Here is a 15,470-nt window from a genome sequence, read left to right as displayed (position 1 = left end):
CCAGACCTCTCCAACCAAGAATCCTCCAAGAGAGACTCACAATACTTCAAATGAATCACCAGAACTAAAGCACTCAGCTAAACTTTACCCCGGTGTCAGAAAGATCTGGTTGTTCGCAATGGAAATGAGGTCTGGTGAGTGGTGTGGTGTGGTCAGGTCCTGGTTGCTGATTGCGGAGTGCTGGATTGTCTAAATGTTATGGTTTGATGCACTAACTCTTCTTCATATATGCATGAACACCAAGCATATAAAAAGCCTATTTAGACTCTTCTTCTGCTGCTTTTCTTTTCTAGTGTATTCTTTGCCAAGCCCTTACTTAAAATATGTTAGATATCCAATAAAAGTGAGAAACAACGAATCATCTTAAGAGTCAATTATATATGTTCTTATGTTATATAGCCTTAAGTAAAAGAGTTTCTTAAACCTTGCAAAAACACAACATACATGCATGGAGAATAAGAATATTCTGGCTACGCAAAACAGAATTAAATGGTCAAAAAACACTAGAAACATCTGGAGTAATAGGGCTCAAAGTTATTTTATTACAGTGAAAGAATGTCTTGTAACAGAAAATAAACTCAAACAATATAATGGTCCCAGTCTTAGAGTTTTACCAATCTTTAATCTCATATGACTTTTGTTTAATGATCTCCAAACCAGATCCATTCATGTTTTTTAATCTCATCCATTAGCTTGCACTTAGCCCTTGCAATTTCTCCAAGAACATCCCCCGTCTCAGATTTTCTCACAAACACAAAAGCCATGAGAAGCTGGAGAGATTCTCTCACAACGTTGGTAAAATCAGTATACATTTTATCCTCTTTTGAAATCTCTATGATCAATAAGATTATAAGGAAACGTCGTTTGTGTCTCCCTTCTGATTTTGCAATGGGATTCAAGGAAAGGAGAGAATATCCTCATCAGATTGGTGTGAGGAAAACATTTACAGCTTCTTCTCGGAAGGGCCTGATGCTGATTCTCTCTCTTCATTAAGGAGTCTGAGTTACTTTGCTTACCACTGGATCCATGCGATCTCATGATCAGTCAGGGTATCTGCAGGAAAACTGTTGAGTAATGTCATTTTGTAATCAAACCAAATCAGAAGAACCAAGGTAACTAGTGGGTTGTAGTCTGGTTTAGTAAAGTTGTTAAGTGTCAGAAGTAGTTGTTGCATATTCTGTATAAGCTAGAGCTAAAGGTGCCAGCTAGTGTGAGTAGTTGAAATAGTTAGTCAAGAAAGTGTGTGTGTCCTCTATATTGTAAATGGTGTGTGTGTGTGTCTGTAAAAATATTTCAGAAGATGAATTAAGCTTTTGTCATGAACTTGCTCTCAAAACACAAACACAAAACAGAGCCATGAAGATCAACCTGCTTAATCATGTTTAGTCTTAAAGATTTCAACAAAAACACAACTGTTATAATCCTTTCCTGTTAACATTATAACTAATATACCAAAATATTACATGGACTTTGTTTCAGATACTCAGTGCCGATCCCAAGAAGAGACTCAAGCACATTGTCATGGCAGCAACGAGGTGATCGATCCTAAACAAGAACAACAAAAACAATACAGATTGTTTTCTCCTTCTTGTCCCAAATGAATGTTCCTTGGTTGGTATATAGGGGAACAGAGACTTGAGAGGGTGACTAAATATCTAAAAGTGGCAAGAGTGTGGATTGCATTTGTTGATGACTCAGAAGTGATGGCTCCAGTTGCACACAAGGACCGAAGCCCCCCGGTTCTACTCCTTATGGGTGTTGGTATGGCTGCAGGAAAGAGCACTGTGCTTAAGGACATTCTCAAAGAGTAAGTCAAGATTAAATTAAGTTCACTCAGATCTATATCAGTATATGTTTCACTAATGTACATGCTTGTGTGTGTTGGGACCAGACCATTTTGCGCAGCAGCTGATGCTGTGATTATCGAAGCCGATGATCGTAAAGAACCTGATGTGATATACAGAGAGAGCTCAAAGCACCAGAGGCCATGTTGATATGATCAAGACTGCTGAAGGTTTCTCCAAATATACAGAACAATGTAACCAAGAAACACCAAGGTGAGAAAGACGAGAGATGTTTTAAAGAACCAAAATGCATCATATGATTCAGACAATGGTATGAACCTCACTATAGACAAGTTCCTTGAAAGCATAATATGTTATCTGTACTTTCTCTAATGAGCAATGAAACAAGAACTGTTAGTGAAGCAACACAAGAAACTGAATCTACTTCAACACATTGACACAATGCTTTAAATTCATTCAAGAACATATTCAGGCAGACATAGATGAAGACTAAACCGAACAAAACCACATCTCTCCAAAACATATCTTTAGAAGCTTGGAATGAAGACACCATCACATTTAACTATTGATTAAAAAGCTTCATTTCAGACAAACCAAAAAAAAGAATTACAAGAACAAGGTTTCAAGAAGAAACCAAAAAGAAAAACTATGGAAAGCAAAGCTCCCTTCAAGGATGATTCAATTATACAAGACTACCCTAAAAGAAGCTTAACCACCACCATATCCTAGAGAAGCTACTTCTTCACCTTCCTCGTTGAAGCCCTTTTCGCCGGAGACTTCACAGTCTTCGCCTTCACGCTCTTAACCGGAGCCACCTTCTTACTCGCAGCCGCCGCTTTCTTAGCAGGAGCAGCCTTCTTCCCTGGAGACGTTCTACTCGAAGTCCTCGCCGCTTTCGCAGGTCTCTCCTTAGCCTTAACAGCTTTGGTCTTCGACACAGCAGCAACCGTCTTTGTCTTCGCTTTAGGCTTAGCCGCCTTTGGCTTTGCAGCTACAGCAGCAGGCTTCTTGGCTACTTTAACCGCCAGTTTAGCTTTAACCGGAGCCTTCGCCGCAACTTTAGCCTTCGGTTTAGATACAGCTGCTGGTTTCTTCTTAACCGCCGCCGGTTTAGCAGAGGGAAGCTTGAACGATCCTTTCACCTTAACCAACTTCTCAGCAGCGACGAGTCTCTTGAGGTTAACGAGAAGAAGCTTCCTGAAGGTAGGAGGAAGAGACTTCTCCTTCTCCTCGATGAACTTCTGAATCGCGTATTGGCTAGATCCGGTCCTCTCCTTCAACGTCGTGATCGCGTCTTTAATCATCTGCATCAATTAAAATAATTACGAATCTGAAAATGAATAAAGCTTTTAGATCGGAAACGAAAACGTACATCTTCGTATTTAGGGTGAGATGGAGGAGAAGAAGAAGTTTTCTTCTTCGGAGCCTTCTTCTTCTCTGCAGCAGGCTTCTTCTTAGGTTTAGCTTCCTTCGTCTTCTTCGCTTTAGCTCCCTCTGCAGCACCTGAGGCGACGTTGGTGGGGATGTTCTCTGCCTCTGCCGACATTTTTTTTTCTAGGGAATTGAAGTGAATGTGATGAGTCAGAGAAGATTCTGGTGAGGACGATGAGAGTTTCGGACATGTTTTTATAGTCAGATGTGTAAGAGACCAGAGTTTTTATTCTTCGCTCTGATTGGTTGAGAGAGTGAGTACGCGGATCGGTGTAGCATCTCAGGTTTGAATTTTATCCGTTGGATCTTATGCTATCGACGGTGCGGAGACAAGGAGTGATAATGTGAGGATGAGGAAGTTAATGGATGTGGATAGGTGTTTTGTTTATGTTTGGTGTGCTTTTAGCCTCGATTGATTCGATCATAACTTTAGTTATACTTGACGGAATTCAGTTTTGTTTTCATCAATGTGTAGATAATTCTGTAAGGTTTCTTTTGAGTATCGAAGCGTTTGAAATGGTTTATTATTGGGTGAGAAAATCGGTTTTGAAGCAAGGTTGGTCAAGACAATGGTTTGTTTTGATAGTATTGATGTGTATTTGTTTTTCTGGAGAATGCTTGGGGGAAGATTATTAATGTTTATATTCATTGGAAACTACACTAATCAAGGAGTGTAACGAACGAAGATTTATTCAAATCCGATCATTTTTTGGGGTAAAGTCATGCTGTAGAATTCGATCATAGATGACCATCTTCTAGTGTATGGGCTGCCACACAACTTGTGTGCATGTATGATGTGTCTATCTTCAAAAATATCATAACTCAAGTAACTAAATATGTATGCATTGGTTTATTTTACATCTTATCCTACTATATAAAAGCTACTATTTTTAAGGTTTCTGAGATAGAACACGTCAGCTCAAATATTCTCAACCTATTAAATCGACAGCTTAGCATCATATTTACATGTCACCCTTTTTTTCATTTACGAGACTAAAATAAATTGGACGGAGCCTTTATATTATAATTGAGTTATGTTTTGCAGGCCCATAATCAAGCCATAATTACATGTAAAGTCAACAATAGTTGTACAACGACTCATGGACTTCATCTTCCTTTTCCTATTTAAAACTTCCATACCGTTTACACCTTCTCCAATTCTCTTTGTAAAGTTACTTCCCACTCCTACTCATAAAGACCCTCCACTACTACAACAATCCAAGCAATTTTTTCGGGTTCCTTCGCTCCAAACTTATATATTACTAACTAATACTCCCTCCGCTCCTTAAAGTTACTATTCTAGAGAAAAAAATTGTTTCAAAAAGATCTATTTTTTACTTTTTCAATGCATGTTTTATTAACTAATTTCAAACTTCAAAAAGCTTAATTGCACTAATTGATTTTTTATTGGCTTAAAGTTATAGAAAAAAAATAAACACAAAAAATTATACAAATTTAATGTATTTTATTAAAATGTGTGAAAATTATAGAATATGTATCTTTTAGGAACATAGAGAATATTATTTTCCCATTTGTTACCAGCAGTCATGGTGTCAAATCCAGACTGATCAATCGAAGCTTCGAACTCTCTTCTCTGAAATTGAGAACACGATATGTGGGATTGGATGTCGTCAGTGGAGAAATCTACCGCAGATCGGTGCCGGAATGAGAATGGGCGTACGAGGGATCAAAAGATGAGACCTTCAGAGATTTGGAGCCGGGGCTCGATGGCGACAACATAGATTACGCTGGAAATAACGGCAAAAACGGGATAGTGGTAACGAAGGCTGAAGAGATGGTAGCGATGATGGAGATTCTTCCTTTGTTTGTGTATCAGTCAAACATGAACAAGTCTCTTGAAACACTCTCGACGAAGAAGCCTACTCCTAGAGGTAACAGCTTCCACTGAATAGTTGTTCTGAAAATCCATAATTTTCTGTTATATACCAAAAACTTATTGATGTCGTATGAAAGAGACTCTGTTTATTCAGTTTGCTTACTTTCTTCTCGAACAGTGTGATCGATGGAGATTTAGTGGGCAGGAATCTTCCTACTGTATTGTGGGTGCATCACTGCTTAGTTGTATTCAAAGTAAAATTTGGTGCCTCAAACTTTTCGCGATCTTACTAATTACTATTAAAATCTTTCAAGCTTCTTCCGGACAATACACAATTCATGTGATTGTTTGTCTCTTTTGTAGGTTATGGCTCTTTTAAGTGGTTTCTCCGGATAATACACAAAGTGAGATGATTAGGAATTTTCACTTAAAACACTCAAATCCAGCCCTGATTCTCTTCCCTTTCGTGAAGAACTGATTTAATTTGTTGTTCGAAACAATAGAATATGATCAGTCTATTAAAGAATTTGGATTCCTTGAGATTATAAGGGGGTTACTTTCCATATTGGAGTCCTTACAAGTTAAATCTCAACTAGGCTACGACGTTGATGCCGATAACATTTTTATTTGCTCAAGAAAATATTCAATCAGAAACATAAGAAACCACCACTTTAATTATTAAAAATATCACCAGTTGGTACGAATCTCCACATGTTTGGCTGCATGCATGTATCTCATTATTAGTGTATAAAATTCACTTGGGATTAAGAATAAAACACAGTAAGCAGAGAAATTCTGTTGAAGTTTGTTAACAATTATTTATGTTTTGTAATATTTTTTTTACTGTTGCAAGTATAAACTACATCTGAAGATAATATCAGTTTCTTTGCCAATATATCACTTCTTTTGCCAAACTTATGGTTCGTTCCCTACCTACACAACCATTAAACTAATTACATGATTAATTAGATAATAAAACTAAGGTACTTTGATATTAAACATTGAAATTTATAAGTTTAATATTAAAGTTTGGACAAAGCACGCGGTGCAGCCTACAAGAGTAAACATTAGAACCAGATTTTTTATTAATGAGCATATTTTGAGGCAAATCATGAATATTATCTAAAAACAAAAGTTCATCGTATACAGTAACAAAAACTTTAGTTATATTCAAAATGTCCAATTCTAATTGACTCTAAATTGTGCAAATATTGAACTTACATGAATGGTGTGTTTTAAATACCAACTTAAAGCCAAAAGAAATCATCAACAAAACATTATTAATGGACAACATTTCTAGCTCCTTTTCAAGACCAAACTTTGCACTTTTAAGGATAGAATATCAAACATGATATATTTGTATACTGAATTTTAACAGAAAATTATATAACCATAATCCGCGCGTAGCGCGGACACAAACCTAGTATATAATAAAGGGGAGTTGTCTCTCTCCTTAGGCTATCCAGCTCAGCAAGGAGAGAGGGGCATTCTGCTCCACGTGTTAGACTCTTCTTCACTCATTTCACGTTTTTTTGTCTTCCTGAATTTTGTTGAATGGGCCAGGTTTGGTTTTCGAGAAATTTATTAGGCTTTATACTGTTTTTGTGCAAACAGACCCAATGATAATAAGGTTTCTTCTTTCTTGATGATAGAGACGGAGAACAGAAGCGCCATGCCTTTCCAGATCATACCGTCTCCTAAGAAGCTTGTGTAACGGCTGCAATTACACAAGTGTCATTTGAGGGTTAGTTTAAGTGCTTTTATTGATAAAAACTTTTATGAATATCTAAAAAAATATTATTTTAAGATAATTTAATTTTCAGTTAGTTTTAACATTTTTAGAAAGTTAAACCACTAAAAATGACACAAGTGTCATTTGAGGGTTTTAATACCTTAAAAGTTCCTAAATGAAAACTTTTACATTAGATAATTTTGATTATTTTGATTGTAAAATAGTTACATTAGATACTATTAATGGAGATGCTCTAATCCACAACAACTACTACAAAACAGATGAGGGAGTTTGTATGATTGAAGCAAAAACTGTAAAACTTCCTAAATTCAAATATTATTATTTATAAAATAATGATGAATTTATAACAAATAAATTTATTTGTTTGAAAGTTTTCTCACCTTGCAAACCCAGCCCACATAGCTACCCAACAATAATAAGATTTTGACATGCATCGTGTCGATGATAATTATGGCACCTAGAACATAACATACGCCACAGCTCAATACTTCAAACACATAAAAACAACCACCACTCAAAGAAACGCATAAACGGCATGGTGCGAATAAACAACCACACAAGGGTCGCTACTCAATATAATTACATTAGACAAGCAAAACTTCTTAGGAATACTGATTTACATAAATAAAAATAATACCAATCTTTAAAATAAAATAAAAAATATACAAACAAATGTAAACAATTCCGCGCGAAGCGCGGACAAACCACTAGTATTTTATATTCATTACATCCTGTAATGATTCTGTATTAAATTTGTTATAAAAACTTAAATTTGTTATAAAAACAATCATGATGATGTATGCAAGTATGCATCTTGCTTCTAAAGGCATACAAGTACTTTTATTACCAATGAAATTATATGACATTCATTGGCAAACATTAATCTTTATCATGAATACGAAATTCAAATCTTACATTGCTATATATTTATTATCTAACGAATAGTAATATTCTACATTTGGAATATTGGTATCGGTTTGAAACTTCCTGAGTTTTTACTTTTTTTGACGAGTTCTTGTATTGCGAATGATTGTGTAACGTCCTAGATGGTATGAATGACGTTCTCATTAATTTTTTGGCGTAAATAAAGGTTTACAGATTTATTATCAGAATGATATTAGTAATTGTCATTTTTTATATCGATAATTGATATACATCCAGTATAAACCCCGTTTTTACATTCTTACAAAGTTAATTTCCTTCATCATGTATAACTGGAGTTGAAAACCACCATGATCGAATAATTTGGATCCAACTCACAAATACATCAAACTTTTTCTAGTTTAAAACCAATCCCAATTCAAATAAAAAATGAATAAATTGACCTAAAATTAAATTTCATTCACAAAAAGAAGAAGAAGAAGAAGAAGAACTGGTCTATAAAGTTATGATCGATCTGATCATAGTTGAATAATTCCCGATTTACATTCATTTTTTATAAACGGATACTCCTAAGTAATAAATTCAATCAATATATACAATAGTAACCCACTAAGGCAAGAACCTTTAATCTCCCTTTGACATTCCACCAATCTATCATCATATTTATCAATTGCTTCTAATCGCCTGCCCTCGGAAGCCAGTTACATTTTACGTTTACCAATGGAAGCTAATGCTGGATTCAAGATACTCTTAAGTTTCTAAATTTACTATTTTTAGAGTCTAGACTCCTATAAACACCATTGAAATAAACCCTTTAACAAAAAATAATAAACACCATTGAAAACATGCAAATTAATAACAATGGACTTTGCGGATTCAGTAATCAGCTAGTGAATGGTCTGACTCAAATGTTAATAGTATGTTTTCAATATATCGATCTACCGAAATGTAAAGGAAGATCTCTCCCCAACCTTTCGATAACTATAAATCTTTAGTATATGATAACTTATTTTTTTTGGTATCATCTACATATGTTGAGAATCTTTCGATAACTATATCTTTTTGATTGTTTGGGATGCTTATCAGTTGTCACCACCCATTATAGATAGATATTCACACATGCCATCCATTCAAAGTGCACACGCCAAAATCTCAAAAAGATCCTTTACTATAAATTATTTACACAGATATTCAGAAGGTAATATGTAATCAAATTAATACGGCGCTAAAATGCTAGTTTATCACCAAACTATCTACTGTGGGGACCTGGGGTCTTAGGATCAAATGGAAGATAGCATGCGAGTCTCGACGCAACGCCGATTGTAATTGTCCTTCGACAACTCTCTTCGCCAACATGAATGATGAACCAAGGAAAATGATGATCTACAACAGCAACTATCAGGTTAAACAAGAGCCTATGACAATGATGACCTACGCCAATGATCCTATTCTCCAAAGAAAGAGAAACGTGGCTCAATAAATATAAAATATGTATCGAGTGGCCAAGGAAAACAGAGAGACACCAATGACCAATAGCTGCAAATTCACCATAACTTACATCCACGACATGTTCATGATCATAACCAATCAACGACCCACTCCACTTGTATTTTTTTCTTGTTCAATCCCGTTGCTATTGTCCTAACGCTTCAAGTAATCGAAATATGTGACCATTTCTTTTATCATTTATATTTGTTGTCGACCAAGACTGGTTCCTCCTTATTTAACACTATGGGTGGTTTGGTTAATGGAGATCTATTCTTTGGCCTCTGATAAGCTGGTGGATTCTCCAGATGATCTGATGAATGTAAACACTGGGGATCAAGATTAATTTGGTCGTAAATAGTTAGATTACACGACATAGGGTGCTTTCCTAAGTTGAAAATTGTGATCCCGATGATAAGTTCGGTGGTATTGGCATGATCCGGGATGATGTGGAATATTCAGTCTTAAAGATGTCAGAAAAGCCTTGGAATCGTAAAATTTAGGCTTGTGGGTTCGGGTAGTTTAGTTCGACCAAAATTTTACCAAATTGAATTATAATTTTTTTTGGGTTTGGTTCAGTGTTCGGATAGTTTGGTACGGTTTTTATTTTTTTTACCGAAACTAACCAAATTTTTTGTTTCGTTTATATTTCGGTAAAATAATGGTTAAATTTCGGGTAATTTAATTCAATTTTTTGGTTTAATTCAATTAGCTCGGTTCAAAATTTGGTTAGCAAACTTTTCATTCTTTTTTTGAAAAACTGAACTAACCAATTATTGAACTGAACCAAAAACCATTTTTTTATAAACCTGTCGAATTAAACCGAACTAATCAGAAATTTTGGTTCTGTTTGGTTCAACGAGTTCAGTTCGGTCCAAAACCGCAATGCCTAGTAAAATCAACTGAAGAAAAAAAAAATGGCTGAGTTTGGCCTCCAAATGGAAAATTCTTTTCAAACACATTTCATGTTTAATCTTTGATCTCTTTTTTTTTATTCCTCATGATACTGTGTATACAAGTCTTCTTGTCAAAGGAGTTGTCAGTTGATCATGATATTTCATCTTTTCTCACGCGAGATCTATAATTCCTCATTGATTAGCTTCTAAGACCAACTTCTTGAAACCAGTCCAATAAAATATGGAGATTTACGGTAAAACAAATCTTCAGAACTTCTATGTCATCAAGAGGATTAGAAATACACTCTTTTGACTCGAATATACTGTTTGAGGCATCAAGTGGGTTTGGATAAGTTTGGGTCGAGTCTTCATTGTTTTGGTTGTGTATTGCCAAACTGAGATAAAGAACATAACTTCGAACCATTAAGAGCAATACACTTGAGAAACAAAAGAGTCTTGACAAGGTCTCCTACACTTACCCATTTAACCCAAAACCAACAACTGCAGTAAACTCTTATCACAAAGCAAATCCACCCCAACAAAAGCACTGCTCCCATCATATATATCACACAATATTTGGAGCAAAACACACATGATAAAATGAAAGTTAAGTTGTCACGGTTTGAGATGGCATTTTGGGGTGGTTATGCTCTGCTTCATAAGTAACAATAAGCATTGCTGGATCTTCCAAACATCTCTCAACGTGCTTCCTCGCTGGACAACCTCTTATGCTACTGCATTTGTAGTATCCCCTGCACACACACACACACACATACATTCTCAAAAATGACTCAATACTTTATACATAATACTGCCTCTAAGAGAGTGATTAAGAAGTTTATATACCTGGGATAAGGAGATCCCTTGATGGGTTTCTGACCATACTTTCGCCACGAATAATCATCAGGAGGGATGTCTGCAACCTTGTTACTTATAGCAGGCACTCTAATCGATCTCCTAACCCGATGTTTCCTGCCAGTTTCCAACAAGCTTTTAACGCAAGAAGAAAGTGTAGTGCGAAATGAAATACAAAAAAAAAAAGAAACATGCAAAGCTGACCTCTTCTTAGAGCAGTGGCATCTACTAGAGCTCCCGCATTTAGCGCTACCATGTTCATCAGCACCTCTCATGAGGCATTTTCTCTTAGAGTATTGAGAACTCTGATCCGTTGAACTCGGAGCTCCCAACAAATGGAAGGAGGAGGAGGAGTTGTTTACGCTACCGTCTATGCTAAGCGATGAAATAAAGGACCTAGTGGACGACATTGTTGGAGTTGTACAGCTCGAGTTATCGAAGCTCAAACTCATCCCGCTGTTGCACTTCCTAAGCATCATCTCAGCTTGATGCCTCTGCTGATGCTGCTGATGAGCCTGTAACCGTTCATGTAACTGCTGTTGTTGCTGCTGGTTAAGCTGGAGGAGAGGGGCTTTTGCATTTGAGTTCAAACCGAAAGACCGGGTCCCTAAAGTGAGGGAATCAGTGGGTCCCAAGCTCAAATCAGACCGGAGCACCACCGGTGGTTTCTGAGATGAAGTAAGTTCTGGTCTTTCGAGACAAGAATCAAGAAAGATGGTTTGAGACAAACGAGTCTGAGGTCTCTTAGCTCTTCTAAACCTGGCATGACCCACACTGCTACTACTACTGCTTAATAGATTCCCCACTCTCTTGAACCTAAACACAGCTTCTCTAGTTTCAGACAATAAACTCATGTCGTACAGATGATCTTGTTGATGTGGCCTGCTGGATAAGAGGTTAAGAACTCTATGACAACTCTCCACAGCTGCTCTGTTGGTTCCTTCTATCTCCTCCATGTCTTAAAGTTAAAGGAACAAGACTAAATAAACTAAACGCTAATTCCTTTTTTCTCTAATCAAACCCTAGAAACCAAAATGGGAAAGACCCAGATAGTAAAGTTTCCGTTTTTACACAATCCAATCTCAGCAAGACCCAAAAGAAGTTGCCTTTCTTAAGCTTGAAGACGAAAGCTTCTTAATTGAGAGAGAAGAAAACAGAGGACGAATTGAGAGGGAGCAAAAAGCAAAACGGACCTTCCTTTAAGAAGAGAGGGCTGTGAATGAGTTGTCAAAGCCAAGATTCTTCCACCATCGTATTATAGAGGTGTGAAGGAGAAGACTTTCTTGACTCTCTCTCTCTCTCTCTCTCTCTCTCTCTCTCTAGGCAGAGCTTCTGCAATCACTCAACCAAAAAACAAAAGTGAAAAGCATTTCTCCGATTTTTTTACCCAAAAACCACAGTGGATAAATCAGTTTTAAAGGAAAGGAAAATATAAAAAAGACAACTTTATTTTGGAAAAAAAGCAAAGAAGGAAAAAGACAAGGAATCAGGTGGGTCCCATCCGAAGACCTTAAAGATTCGTTTTTTAGTTAATTAAACTTAGGGAATCATTAAACTATTGCAAAGAGGCAATTATGCTTGTCTATAGTCAAATTCGTGGCAGGAACTATATACGAATATACTAAAGCTTTCATTCATTTTTTTTTGTTAAGTGTAAAGCTTTCATTCATGATATCAAGGAAAACTTATGTAAAATTCCAAGTTCTTGAGTTTACTTTTTTCCAAGTAAAACCAAATTAGTAAAAGTGGGAACCAAAACTCGTTCTTTTTTCTCAGTTTCTAACGGTTACTTTTTTACCACATATAAACGTGTCTTTCTAAAGGTGATATACATCGTTTAATTCCAACTTTTGTTAAATAAAACCCAAAAAAATGGAACCAGAACCTCTTTTACAGTTTCTAACGCTTACTTTTCTTTTCTGTTCGACGGATTTTCAGTAGAAAATCAATCACTTTCTACGTGCACAGCAAAAAGTTAAATTCTAAATTAAAAGGCAAAAATATCTACTACACTTCAACGATTTCATTGCTAAAAGGTAACATTGTAGAAATCCAAAGCTAGTTTGGGAATTCCAATTTTATATGTTTATAATAAATAAATAAAAACTGAATTTGCATATTCTTCAATAATTTGTTTTCTGGTTGACTTCTCAGAAAGTTCGCAAGTCATTCGGTTCACGATAGTTCCGTGTACATCTCATTGATAGTCCAAACAAGAAAACAACTCTTCATAGAAATGTCAACATTATCCTATCTATCATACATTGAAATGTCCAAAAATAATTTTTTTTGAATATTCTTAGACAACAAAGTGTCTGTTTAAGTTCAACCACTCCTTAATTTTAAGATTACAAGATAAATTTATTGCTAAACTACACAGCACATTGGACTGCTCCTGCACTTCACTTCCTCCTCTCTCGGTATACAAATGATTCAATGAAGAAGAAGAACATCACATTTTAGTTTCTTCTGCAGAAGAGTCTTGAACTGTTCTTTTAGTTGTTGCATTCAGGGAGCTTCCGTGCATAAACTAGCACCATTACAAATTCCTTTGCAGCTACTCTTTCATGCTTAGATGTTGTTTCCAACCATAGCTCCACTAAGCTGTGAAGCTCAAACGTTGGGATTACGGCTTCTCCCATACATCTTATCTCTACCTGTTATATAAAATAAACATAAAACGAATGAACACAAGGGAGAGCTGATTTTAGATCAAATATTCAAGGATTTTAGCTCATCTAAATAAATGCATAGGGAACTATCTGAAAATCATAAAATATAGCAATACACATCCAGGAAATTAATCAAATAAGATGTTAGATATCGTGGTAAATCAGTTGATAAAACCTGGAGACAAATGATTGGAAACTTTAATATGCTTAGAGCATGTTCAAAAGCTTTGGGATCAATAAATACTATAGACTATAGAGAAATGGCTAGCTTCACTGCCCCTATATTCGTTGAGTGATCTTTAGTAGTAATCAACAAGAAGCCATTTTGATCTAAAGGTTTGGTTGTTGTCAGGACCAATCAGAGTCTAAAAAGGATAATAATTTTTTTTAGATTAGTGGATAATCAAATATGATGGTAACCCCTAACCAGTTAGACTGGATTTACAATTTACTGGTTTAGAGTTGTGTTTTTTTTTTAAACTATTGTTGCTCAGGTTTGCCTACAATGAGTAAGAGGAAGGTAGGAGTGAGATGCTCGATGGAGCCAAAGCAAGGAAACGTCTCATCCGTGGGAGCTGGGGAGTTTCGGCAGCGGCAACAGCTGCTTTGACGGTGGTGATGAGCATCGGGTTGCCCTTGGGTTGGATTCTGTTTGGTTTGATCTGGACTTTCTACTTTGTCTACATCTCTCAAAGAGGATGAAGAATCTGGTCTTTCACTCTGAACATGGAACTATTATGTCTTTAAGCCTTCATCAGTGTTAAGCTATCTCCTTATCTTTTTCATGTGAGGACGTTTATCAACAAAACTTCTTCTGTTTCCTTCTAATTTTAAGTGTAACTTCATGTGTACATCTTGTTTCAATTTTTCACAATCTGTCGAATTTTCACAAAAAAAAGATGATTAAATTAGAAATCAGACCATGTTGGAGAGCCATATAAGAGTGAGTTAAAGACCAGCTGGTTATATAACTTACGAGTACAATATACATGCAAGAGCCTCATCGATAAGAAGTCATGGACACTAGGAATAACAAATTACTTTTCTTGGACTAAGTTACATGAAATTTCAATAAAAATCAATTGACAATTGCGACTTGAGAATCCATTGTCCATGTCTGATGTCTTTTATATCACTTTAGGTCTCATCTCATTTGATGTGAGATCCTAAAAAATTCTTTAATCCACGTTTAATTAAAGGAGTCAAGACTCAAGAGGGATAGAATCGTTGGCAAATTGATGAAAAAGAAATGGCACGCAAGAGAAACCCATAGGAATTTATATTCCTTCAGGATCACTATTGAAGTAAGATTGAGAGAATCTCCCAAATAAAATCATATCTTGTTGTATAGTGACATGGTTCGAGAATTGGGTTTTTATTTCTGACACGATCCGATCCGGTCCATCATCACGAGCCTCGTGGTTCCCTTTTAGACTTTTAGTGGCTGTGAAAAATACCGTCAATCCAAAGAAGAATATAAAGTATATATCTTTGCTTATTCGCTGCCACTTTGGGCTATTCAACACCCTTCCTCTGAGCATGATTCTTGAAACAAAATAATATTCTTAGAAAGAAAAAGTCGAAGCTTGGTCCACAATATAAAATTCTAATTCTCTGGCAAAAAAAAAAGAACTTGTAAATAAATATAAACATGTGCCATATTTTTTAGTCAATCTAAATGCTCATCTTGGTATCTAGGTGGAAAAAAGGGTAGTGAACAAAAAAAGGTGGAATTTTGATTATGTGCAACTTTTGTTGGCCCCTCCTTACTTATACAGTTATACCAAATTAAAAAGAATAAATAAAAATATTGTTTTGGTTCACAGTAATTAAAGTCACTTTGATAAACTTGGG

At 35.9% G+C, this 15,470-nt stretch overlaps 2 protein-coding genes and 1 pseudogene across 2 annotated transcripts; 1 reads left to right on the top strand and 2 right to left on the bottom strand.

Annotated features, from left to right (window-relative positions):
* Nucleotides 1-1,462: 1,462 nt before the first annotated feature.
* Nucleotides 1,463-2,445, top strand: LOC111214384 (annotated as a pseudogene).
* On the bottom strand, nucleotides 2,363-3,436 carry LOC106437579 (histone H1.2). The gene is made up of 2 exons (XM_013878485.3): nucleotides 3,178-3,436; nucleotides 2,363-3,109 (listed from the first exon to the last, which is right to left on the bottom strand). The coding sequence occupies exons 1-2, from the start codon at nucleotides 3,349-3,351 to the stop codon at nucleotides 2,540-2,542; spliced, it is 744 nt and encodes a 247-aa protein (XP_013733939.1). The 5' UTR covers nucleotides 3,352-3,436; the 3' UTR covers nucleotides 2,363-2,539.
* Nucleotides 3,437-10,490: 7,054 nt separating this feature from the next.
* Nucleotides 10,491-12,329, bottom strand: LOC106437581 (probable WRKY transcription factor 21). Its single transcript, XM_013878486.3, has 3 exons — nucleotides 11,149-12,329; nucleotides 10,936-11,061; nucleotides 10,491-10,841 (listed from the first exon to the last, which is right to left on the bottom strand). The coding sequence occupies exons 1-3, from the start codon at nucleotides 11,898-11,900 to the stop codon at nucleotides 10,697-10,699; spliced, it is 1,023 nt and encodes a 340-aa protein (XP_013733940.1). The 5' UTR covers nucleotides 11,901-12,329; the 3' UTR covers nucleotides 10,491-10,696.
* Nucleotides 12,330-15,470: the final 3,141 nt, after the last annotated feature.

Source organism: Brassica napus, chromosome A3 (genome assembly GCF_020379485.1).
Source record: "Brassica napus cultivar Da-Ae chromosome A3, Da-Ae, whole genome shotgun sequence".
In the NCBI taxonomy this organism is placed as follows: Eukaryota; Viridiplantae; Streptophyta; class Magnoliopsida; order Brassicales; family Brassicaceae; genus Brassica; species Brassica napus.
The sequence above is the reverse complement of the archived record's forward strand: the minus strand, read 5'-3'. Positions and strand labels throughout refer to the sequence as shown.

Bases quoted from the DNA above. Each gene is read 5' to 3' on its own strand.
- LOC106437579 (XM_013878485.3), bottom strand. From the start codon at position 3,351: ATGTCGGCAGAGGCAGAGAACATCCCCACCAACGTCGCCTCAGGTGCT. The intron at 3,110-3,177 runs GTACGTTTTCGT...TAATTGATGCAG, and splicing joins CTCACCCTAAATACGAAGAT to ATGATTAAAGACGCGATCAC.
- LOC106437581 (XM_013878486.3), bottom strand. From the start codon at position 11,900: ATGGAGGAGATAGAAGGAACCAACAGAGCAGCTGTGGAGAGTTGTCAT. The intron at 11,062-11,148 runs GTCAGCTTTGCA...GGAAACTGGCAG, and splicing joins TGCCACTGCTCTAAGAAGAG to GAAACATCGGGTTAGGAGAT. The intron at 10,842-10,935 runs GTATATAAACTT...GTGTGTGTGCAG, and splicing joins AAGGGATCTCCTTATCCCAG to GGGATACTACAAATGCAGTA.